The following is an 11,817-nucleotide window of genomic DNA, read 5'->3' as shown; positions in this document are numbered from 1 at the left end:
GCTATCAGGAAATCTGAATTGTAAGGCATCCCTCCACTTATCTTGAGCCATTTCGACCACTGCATATTTGATCAGATATTTGGTGCATAATTAATACAAATTTTAAAAAGCATATTCATATAGTTCATAAAAAATTCATAGAAATCCCTATACATAGACTAACACTGAGTATCACATAATTTTCCGTGACAACACAAATCCACACATATTTATTGAATAAAATATAATAATAAATGATAATATTATTATCATTTATTATTATATTTTAATTTAGTTATTAATGGTTTTCCAAAAGTCACTTCACATTGCATCCCGATCGAGCGAATCCCTGTTAGACAGTGTTGAGCCTAGATAAATATAAAGATAAATTATAATAATGTTATCTAGATAAAGATAAAAATTTTTTTTTTATCTAGATAAATAATCGGATAAATTTTTTTAAATTGGTTTATTGCACTCTCCGTAAGCTCGTAGCAATATAGAATAACTTAATAGTATGTTATCGAAAATGTCTATAGTTATTAGTAAATACTTACCTACCTTCTTAATAAATTACTTAATTGTCTACCTATAAATTATAGTAAATAAAAGTCGTTTAATAAATTAAATTATCTGGATAAATTCATCTAGATAATGGTGATTTTTATCTTAGATAACTGTGTAAATTAATATTCTCTATTTATCTAGATAAACTCAACACTGCTGTTATAGGTATTGTATATTTGTATCTATTATCACAGCCAAAGTAGCAATTATAATATAGAAGTTGTGATTTACATAGTTTTATTTCGTGGGTCCGCTATTTTATAAATAGAAAAATTAGATTGTTGGTTTCAAATACAATGAAACAGCCATTTAACAAAATTTTCTGTTAACGAAATATTTTTGAGAACTAAATGTATTTAATTCTATATTTTATGAAATTCTCTATGATACGAATTTCTTGTTCACATGAAACTTCGTAATATGGATGTTTTACTGCAATATAATTATGTCTATTATTTATTATTATATAGATTAGGTATATTAAATAATTCTAATATATATTAATAATACTAAATTATTATGACGCATCTCCGTGGGCATGTTCTTTTTGACAAACTTTATTAACGAGGTCGAATACAATTTTTTTTAACTCATAATATTATTTATATACATGTTTCCGTACTACGAAACCGTATTCGAGTTCAATTAAATACTTAGGCAGTAGCTCGCAAAACGTGCAGAGTTTATATAAACATGCCGTGTCGTACCTAACGGTCTGAGGGGCGAGGGCGCTGTTCGACAAGTTTTGTAAACGCTCCCGTAGGATTGTTTTATTATATATTATATTTATTTTTTTTTTTATTAATTTTTCAACAGAGTAAATATTGTATATACAACAGCCAGCTGACGTTTAATCAATAGCCGGTAATCAAATTACGGGAATCATACATCGTACTCGAGCATCGCCCCAATATACCTACTGTAACAGTGATGATTATATTTTTATTCGTATATGAAACGATATGAAAACGCCCAAAATCCACATCGATGCACGACTTTCTCAATCCTCTCCTAAATTAGCATAATCAGGCCTACGTTTTAATTATGATCGCTGCAGTTATAGGTTTTTGAAATGTTTAGATACCACGTTATAGGTAGTATAGGTATCTACTTAGTATTTGGTTTTTGAACATCACTGCACGGCTGACGGCTATAAGGCCGTACGATACAGCGGTATTTTGTGCCACTTGCACTTTGTACACATTCTTCATTTTAGATTTATTTTACACTTGGTTTTTTCATATATTTTTTTGGATGCCTGGTAGGAGAAGTTCTGTTGGGATTATTATTTTTTTAATATACGCGATGATTTCTAGTTGCTTTCAAATTATATAACACTACACCGCAGTGCACACCACTACAATGCGTCGAGGTGATCCAAGTGATGCAAGACCTATCTATTTATTCTTCGTATGATAATACTACCAATTATATACTGTTATTGGTACGTACCTATAATACAAACACAGTCACACATAAAAATCAGTGCGTTATTTTAAATCTGTTGCATGTGTATAAATAAAATATATAGAAATTATAGGAACTAGAAAATTAAACCTAATAATGTCGGGTCGTACAATCGTCAAAGTTTAATATAGTTACTTAGGTATATGCAACACATTGCAGTTTAAGTTTAAATACTTATAAGATTATATTTTTAAATTGGAAACTCTAAAATGTCTACCAGAGTATGTTAACATTTAAAAACGTATATAGCATTACTTCTCACGTATACCACATGGTGCTTAATATATAGTAAACATGTATAATATGTTCAACTTGTACACATACACTCGTCACACTAAGTCTTATACCTAATTAGGAGATAAAAATGTTTAATCACAATAATAATACACTTTTCGCGTTTATATTATATAGCTGTTATTACTTATTATATACCTATCCTATATTTATGTTAACCTTAACACAACACTTTATCGGTGCAATATGTCTGTTTAGGTACCTACCTATATACAGCAGACGTTGCGCAACAGACAATATTTTATGGCGGCGGCCCCTAAGGCAATGATAAAATATAATGATAATGATATGCAGATGTAATTTTTTTATTTCTTCTCGCCAATAGATGTGTTTTGCGCGCAACAACACACGCGCACACACACACACACACACACACACACACCACACTACACTACACAAACTAGCACACGATCTTAACGAGCTGCAAGGTCGTCGTCGTCACTGAAGTGCGTTCCTTTATATAATACATATATATTATACTGTGTACCTAGTGTATAGTATGTTTTTTGTGTAATAGAAAAGTTGATGTCGAACAACAAACACACACACTCACACACACACTCGTGTAATACTTATAGTGTGTATAATATTGAATAAAGGTAGTTATAATAATAATATTAATATATACACACACACGCGCATAGACAGAATAACGGCAGCAGAAGCAGCTATTCGTCTCGTCGTCGTCGTCGGGTGACCCGGCAACGTCGAAAAACGCACCCGAGACGGCGGCATATATTATTATTATATTATTATTATTATATACGGCGCGCAGACTGCTCCGGCAACGTTCCCCCATTTAAGGACCGCCGCCGCCGTAACCACCACGCCCTTGTCCACCGACCGAACATGGCTCCGGCATTTCAATAATAATAACAATAATGGGAGAGATATTTCGAAATTAAATGTTTGAGCGCAGAAAGACGCCGCCGCGCCGTGCAATAATATTATTATCATGCATAGGTGTACCTATATATCTGTATTATAAATGACTGCAATGTGTACCATAATATTCAATATTATAACTATACGCTTCATATATTCTTGCATCTTGCACGATCAAAGTTAGATAGGTACTATCATAATATTATGAGTAAATCAATTAACAGTTGATGATTGATATAGTTTCTGTGAACCGTTTAGAGTCATAATACTTCTGCATTCGACTTTAATTTTAAGTTTTTAAGCACATATCTGCAAAACAACATGCAATTAGTTAGAGGTAATATTTAATTTGACAAAATAATTAAATAAAGTTTAGTATATTTTTAGATTCTGGACGGAGCGATGAATGTATTGATTATGATGTGTATTTTTTTATTTTTATTTTACATATATCATGGGAGTCACGTAGGTCAAATGTTCGTTTTGATGATAGATGTGAGCCAAAATAGTAACGTCACTATTTTCTGAAAAGCATTATTATTTATAAAGAAAATATTAGACTTTTCTAGTAGTAATATGAAATGTTATATTTCAGGACAAACTGCAAAATAGGTACACCCGTAACATGCATTCATACTCGCTTGAAAGTTAAAATAAATTTTTGCATCTTTATTATAATATTATCACCAAATTTATTATGCTCTATAGTAATGACGTATATATATATAGGTATATGTATGCTGGATTCTGCGCACAGTGATTCCCTTAAATTATATTTATAAACAGTCGTTCGAATCAAATTGTTACTCCCCAACCCCACTTGACTAACCACTCATCGCATATAACAATAAATATTTGACGAAATCGTAAGTATTATATAATAATACCGTAAAAATATTGATATGCACGATATGAAAAATATTACTTTTTGTAAATTTTGTAATAAGTGATAAAAAAATGATCCGACGTATCGCGAAACGATTACCTATATAATATATTATATACAGTCGAGTATACAATCTATACCCACACTGCAGTATCGACTGCCAATCTTTTTATAAAGTATTTATGCACACGTGACACGTGTGGTTCGTATTTACCTATGTAGATACTTACACCTGTTTCTGATGGTGTTTATAACTTGTGTTTTTTTCTGATTTCAGCGAACGGTGGGTACCAGCCGGTGGACGTGAAGAGACAACGGACCGCTTACACCCGGTACCAGGTGCTGGAGCTGGAGAAGGAGTTTCACTTCAACAAGTACCTTACCCGGAGACGGAGGATCGAGATCGCCCATTCGCTGGTGCTGTCCGAGCGGCAGATCAAGATATGGTTCCAGAATCGGCGAATGAAGTACAAGAAGGACAACCATCTGCCCAACACGAAAAACGTGCGCCGGAAAAACGGAAGCACGCAACCAGCGGGCAAAAAATCCCGGGCCAAAAACAACAACAACAACAACAATAGCAACAACAACAACAACAACCATCAGCAGCAACCGCTGTGCTCGCCGTCCGGATTGAAAATCGATTCGCACGACATGTCACCGCAACAACAACCCGAGTTGAGGTTACAACAGCAGAACGATGCCGGGCCGACGTCGCTGATGTCCGCCATAATACCGTCGTCGTCGACGTCTTCGTCTTCGTCGTCGTCCGCCGCCGCAGCCGCGTCGGTCGCTGGACACAACAATCCGGCCGCCGCCATGCAGCAACAGCTTCACCAACAACAGCAGCAACAGCAACAACAACAACAACAACTACAGCAGCAGCAACAGCAACAGTTACAACATTGTCTCAACCACCGCGGGCCACCGCCGCACCTGTCTCAACACCTACAACAACAGGGTTTGGCCATCGGGGTCGGCGCCGGCGAGTACGGACTCACTCAACTGTAACGGCACGTTTGCAGATCGTGAGCCACCCGTTTTCCAAGGTATAAGTTACTTGACATAAAATGAAAATATACGAAAAAGTAATACTGTAAAATCCAACAAATAAAAAATACGAAAGTGATCATTGCGTTATGGTCAATATATACCTAATATATAGGAATTATACCCAGGTACTATTTTAACTACTGTCATTATACCTAGGTACTATTTTAACCACTGTCATTATACCTACGGCAGATGTCATGTTCAATTCTTCAGACATTCTTTACGGGTTTCTTCTGTACGCTTTATGTACGTGTTGTTCTCCCCATGGTCAGATTGATTATATACCTAATAATATACCTTCGCGCCCTCGGATACAAATCCTCATGGGACCGATCAATTTTGCGGCAGTTTGGCGCCTTTTTTTTTGGGGGGGGGGGGGGTCTTAATAATATAATTATAATATATGCGCGATTGCCACGGTCGATTTACCATACCATATCGTCTGCGATTATACCGAAAACCCGACTATTTATAACATCTGAATTACGAGTAACGTATATAATATTGCGTAGGTATTATAAGATATAGTTTGCAGCGGGCTGGTATATTATATAATATTAACTACTAAAAGAAAAATAATATTTTGACCGTGGGAAGAATATAATATAATAATTCCTATGAAATAATATTGTATAACGTATTCGTGCTTGACAATGGGTTTATTGAAATCTTCTGGCGAAATCATTTCCGACGCACGGTAGATTCACCTAAATAAGTAATTGGTTAAAATGTTTATATTTATGGAAAAAAAAATGTTATTTATTGTTAGTATCTCTTACTTTTAGATATTTTTTTGTCCAATCGTTTTGTTTTCGTTACGATAAAAAGATTCTATACAATATACAATATATAATAATTTATATAATTTATAAAATAGAAAATATTATTTATATACACGAGCATACATATATGTATGAGGTATATGAAATATTATATGAAGATTAAAAATTATATACAGCTCATTTGTAAATTTTAAAAATATTGTACTATTTAAGGAATCGTATTATTATTATTTTTTTTTGTAATCTTTTAATGTGTACATAAAATATAAATCACGAAAACACAAGCTCATTTATTTATTGACCTATAAAATATAATATATAAGTATTACTACTTTATTATATAATATTCACATTTCTACTGTAATATGTATATGTTTTTCCATGACTATGTATAAACTATAAATGAAAAGATATTTTTTGTTTAATCGTCGACGTCGATTGATTTTAGAAAGTCTTTTTTTCTTTTTTTGTATACTCAAAGAAAAAGAAAATATTTTTAACTTATGTATTATACCTATATACTATGTATAATATATTATTGTATACTTTAAGAGTCGCTATATATATTTTCAACCTTTATTGTTTTAAACTATGTTTTTCTTTTCGTTTTTCCTTTACCATATATTATATAATATGTACATCTCGTACGTGATATGCTGAATCCGACAATACGTTTCAGTATAAAAAACAGTGTTATTATTAAACAATATACATTATATATTACATATTATATTGTGTAATAATACGAGCATAATATTATAAATCATTATACAAACAAAAAATAATCCGAACACATTAATATACGATATGAAGAAAAGCATATTAAAATATAAACCATCATTAAAACAAAATAGTTTTTATTTTACTAAAATCTAGTATTTGGTAGGTATCTATACCGTTTAATATACCCATGTCTACTGCAAGTATAGAGTGCATATAGGTACACACTTGCAGCTTAGTAGGTATTTTGAAATAATTTAGTCCTAATATAATATAAGTTATAAATAATAGTATAACTCCAGTCTCCATGTTTTATAGAATACTTTTCAAAAGTATTTAATTACTATCTCTTGAAATAAAAAATACTGTTTATATAATTTAACTTTTTAACGTCCCTCTATACATTTTTTTTATAATTAATACACATCAACTATAACGCTTCGGAAAACATGTTTATAGCTAGATGATTATTAGTTAACTATCTTATAACTATTAATTAGAACTGCTGTTAATTATTCTCTTAGAAACAATAATCAGTTATATATAGACATAGTTATTCATAGTGTGATTCAAAAAATAAAACTCATTCAAATGTACAGCAATGGTTAACGCTCACAGCAGTGGATCTATACTCTGATTAATCAATATAATTTACTTACATTTTTGAGAATAAATAGATGGGTGTCTCATGAGTTAAGTACTCTTATGAGTTATAAGTACAGCTGTATCCATTTTAAGAATAACTTTTATACATGCGAACGTCGGTACATAACTTTAATTTTGCAAACTTACACGATATTGTTGCGCTATAAAAACGTATACGTGTTCTCTAGGTAAACCTGTACAATATTCCTTCGCGATTTAGTGCGTTCTGGACAGGGTATCCATCTTTGCTATAGTCACTATATACCTAATATATAGTTCTACCATACAACTGGACGGGTTCTTATCCAATACGACGCATTCTTGGCACCACGAGCGAAGACTACACTGTCATTTTTCTCAAAGCCACTATTTGAATAATATATGGCAGTGCGCGGACGAGTGCGGTACATAATATTATAAATTATAATTAATTTTATCACCGTAGTTAAAATAATAAGTGCGTACCTAGATCTCACGAGTAGTCGATATAATCATGTCTCAAGCTCCGCGTAACATTTATTAAAATATATAATATAATATAGTATAATATGTACGAGATCGGATGTACAAGTGCAATTTGAGGGGAGCACTTATCATTACCAGCCCCAATTTTTTGTTGACATAGTGCCACCGATCAGAAATGGGACACAGACGGAGACACATTTGTATTAAACGTATGGATACGACATCACACCTATATACGAATCGTTTAGCTAACACATACTGACACCATTGTCAACCACTGCGTTCCATCTGTTTTCACTCTTGTTTAAATTTAAGTTTCTTTATAGCTGTGCAGAAACTTCTGCGCGAGTGAGAACCATCGATTCTCTACCTCCGTTATGTTAGCCAAAAAGTATGATAATTTATTATGTTTAGTGAACAAATAGTAGATAGGAATTCCCGATGCCGTATCCATTATATTATTATATTTAATATCAATGCAGACGTGCCCTAGATACTTTTCAATGAATATTATATTATGTATTATAATGCGTGTTGCGTATACCTATAGGTACCTAAATTATATATTTTATGAATTTAAAATTATTACGATTTCGCATCCTAGCTCCACATCAACTACTGCTACTAATATTAATACTGTGATATCATCATAATTATTATAATATAACATCAAGTATTGACGCGATAAAAGTTTACCGCGATCGACCTTGGGTACGGCCCAGACGGTATTCCGGCGCGCGTCAACAATGCGGCGTGTTGGCGCGCGCGTGGCGGTGAGGAGGACGACGAAAAACAATGGTCCGCGCGCGCTGAGTGCGTCTCGCGTGTGCGCGTACAGGACAGGTAGGTACCTATGTATAATATTATATTATAATATACCCTTTTGTTTTTGTCTTTATCGCTAGCGCGCGCATATAATACAATATTGTACACACAAACCGTGTAATTAACTCTTTCTACGCGTGCGCGCGACATGTAGGAAATCGACACAAAGAGATTATAATATATTAAATATTTATTATATTAATAATAATATAGGTAGGAATAATAATAGTAATAATAATAACAACAACATATATGGCGTATTCGGTAGGTCCATGCGGTGAACACTATAATATTATAATATAGGTCCGTTCACTCGGCCACGCATCCTGTACCTATACCTAACATTTTCAGTTTTCTCCGGTTTCTATTATTTTCCATGTTTATAGCTTATACCACTGAAGATATATATTAGATACAAATAATAATATAAACGATTATAATTTGTATAGTCAATACGATTTTCCAAAAGGCCTTACAAATAAAATATTACGCGCGAGATACATATGCACTTATATTATTGTGGCTGCAGCTGCGGTGAGTGTCGTATTATATATACATTACGTGTATAATATTATTATGCTGCACCTATACAGAGTGCCACGTCACGTACACCCGCCCACCCCGCCGATCATACGTTTGGCGTAAGTATTATAGTACCTATATAATAGTTGTATAGTATATACACATATCTCCGTATACAGAGTGGTGGTGGTGGCGTATTGCCCTTCGCCAGTCACCCTCAATGATTGTTTTCCCTTGCGGTTCGTCACATTTTTATCTTACTTGCGGCGACTGGAGTTACGAGTTACTTGGCACTATAATAACGTTTAAAATTTCGTAACTATCGCTATACAACGGAACTCAATAGATAATTTGACTTTTAGACTGATGTGATGCATGCATTTAATACTGTTCGTTCCGGGGACGAACAACATTTTGTCACAGAAAACTTTTATTTTTTACCTTGTTTTACGATTTATTTATGTACCGAGATGTAGAAGGCAATTATGATCTACTGATGATAATACGGAATATCTAAACATGTATCAAAATAATTTATTTATTGTAGCAACAGCTATATTGGTGATTTCAAAGATCCATGGTTTTACAATTCACGATCATTTAGAATTATGTTATTATGTTGTTATATATTATTCCGTAGTGTAGCAGAAATGTAATCAAAACATTTAGGGAAAGCTCACTCTGCGAGCGTACTAATTTCCCGGTTTCTAAACGTATTTTATGTACAGACGTACAGTAACTGCGGACAATAAATAAATATATATTATTAGTAACAAAAATCATAACTCTATGAAGTATAAACCAAACCCGGTTTAAGGGAAAGGACACGGTCCCGGGCCCATTTTTATCTTAAAAATATATATTTTTTTTAATGGATTCAAAACAGTTTTCAAAAAAATAAAATTATTTTAGTAGGGATAGTAATTGTAATATTTGTAAAAAAATTTTTTAATTTTATATCACTAAACATTACTAAATGATAAAGAAATATTAAATTTATATTCTAACATTTTATAAATTATGATTAAGTTAATAAAATGGGAGTTTTGTACTATAGGTACATTGTACTTTGTACAATTGTACGCATAAAGATGATAGTCTGTATTATCTATGATTGTACGTGATAATAATTGATAATAGGTATTTTTGATATATTCGTATGAGGCACTATAATTAGTAATATTACTGTACAAAATTATACAATTTATCGTATGTAAATTATAATGATATGGTGTAGGTTCTGATACAGATGTATTACTGCAGCCTGCATGTCGCAGGATCGTAAAAATTTCACATAACAAAACTGCAGTTTTGTTTTGTACTATTATATTAAAATAATATATTATAATATTTTATATTAATATTATGATATTATATTAAAATTGTATGCGATCGAATCCCGTATAATAAACTACGGAGAAGGATGTGATTCATGTTGCGGCAAAATTTCTCCCTACAAAATGCAGGTGGATCGCAAACGATTTTAATATAAATGTACAAGGCAACTCTAGTACCTATATCATAGATTGTGTACCTATATACATATATTGTGTATCATGAATTATGATTTTCGATGACCTACCTTCGAACGGCTGAAATTGGAAGATTTATATACAAACGCGTGCACATCATAGGCGTACAAATTACTCAAATTCCCTTTACACCCCCTTAAAAAAATCTTTAGGTGTTAGGTCCTATTAAGTCACAAAAAAACCTGGAGCTTAAGCACCCCTTAGTTGAAATGTCTAGGTGCGTCAATGATTATACAGTTTATTATTATAATCGCTTCAGTGGCGTAATTACGGGGGGGGGATTTGGGTGTCGTATTCCCCCCCGGCCCCATGACCTTTTTTTTTAAGACTGGTTAACTACATTTACCTATGTACTTCTTTATCTAATAATATATATTTTTTTTTTTTTATTATTGATATCAAATGCCTCGGCTAGCTGGCAGTTGTCCGAAAAATGATAAGAGTGATAAGAGTATTATTTTATCGTGGATCGACGACGCTCGATGATTATCAGATTATTTTATCTAGATTAAAGACTATCGTCCCATTGAAGTATTGAACTAAAAATAACTTAATAATGATTTGTACACTTAGGTAATTGGAATTTTCGTAATGACTTTCCTAGTTTCGTCGTTATTCGTAATCGGTAATCGGACATCGGTTACAAGTTACAGTTACAATCAGCAATCGGTATTCGACTTTTATAGTTTTATAATTCATAATTTGATATTGTGATATAGTTACTGATATTACATTCATCATTCGTGTGGAGTTTTGTTATTTAATTTTAATATTTACTATTTACTCGTCTCTCAAAGTTATTTTTTAAATTATAAAAATGTAAGGGAAAAGAAAAAGAGATGAAAATACGAAAAGTTCACTATTTTTTATGAAGATACCAATAAGACCAATAAAGTAAAATACCTAGGTATTCAGTATTTGTAAATGTGAATATTTTGTAATTATTTATTCCATACACATTTTGAGGCCCAGGGGCAGGGGCGCCATTTCAGTTTTTTTTTTAAGGTTTGCAAACAATTAAAGAGGCCAATTTTTTCCCACCTCCAGGCCAATCGTTAAAAAAACGTTTCTAGTGTTTTCAGTTTTTCATTACAGATTCATTACAATATCAAAAACATACTTAATAAAAACATATTTTTATAGTTAACACATTACATTTTACCGTTCATACATTCTGTGTATATACTGTATATAG

General features: G+C 32.4%; 1 protein-coding gene across 1 annotated transcript in view; it reads left to right on the top strand.

The window, feature by feature from the left end:
• Positions 1-6,025, top strand: part of LOC100161376 (homeotic protein deformed) — a 22,235-nt gene extending 16,210 nt beyond the window's left edge. The window contains exon 2 of the mRNA XM_001946856.5: positions 4,356-6,025. Coding sequence (XP_001946891.2) covers positions 4,356-5,089 — 734 coding nt within the window. The 3' untranslated portion in view covers positions 5,090-6,025. The remainder of the gene's footprint in view (positions 1-4,355) is intronic.
• Positions 6,026-11,817: the final 5,792 nt, after the last annotated feature.

The sequence above is a fragment of the Acyrthosiphon pisum genome, chromosome A1 (genome assembly GCF_005508785.2).
Source record: "Acyrthosiphon pisum isolate AL4f chromosome A1, pea_aphid_22Mar2018_4r6ur, whole genome shotgun sequence".
Classification (NCBI taxonomy): Eukaryota; Metazoa; Arthropoda; class Insecta; order Hemiptera; family Aphididae; genus Acyrthosiphon; species Acyrthosiphon pisum.
The sequence above is the reverse complement of the archived record's forward strand: the minus strand, read 5'-3'. Positions and strand labels throughout refer to the sequence as shown.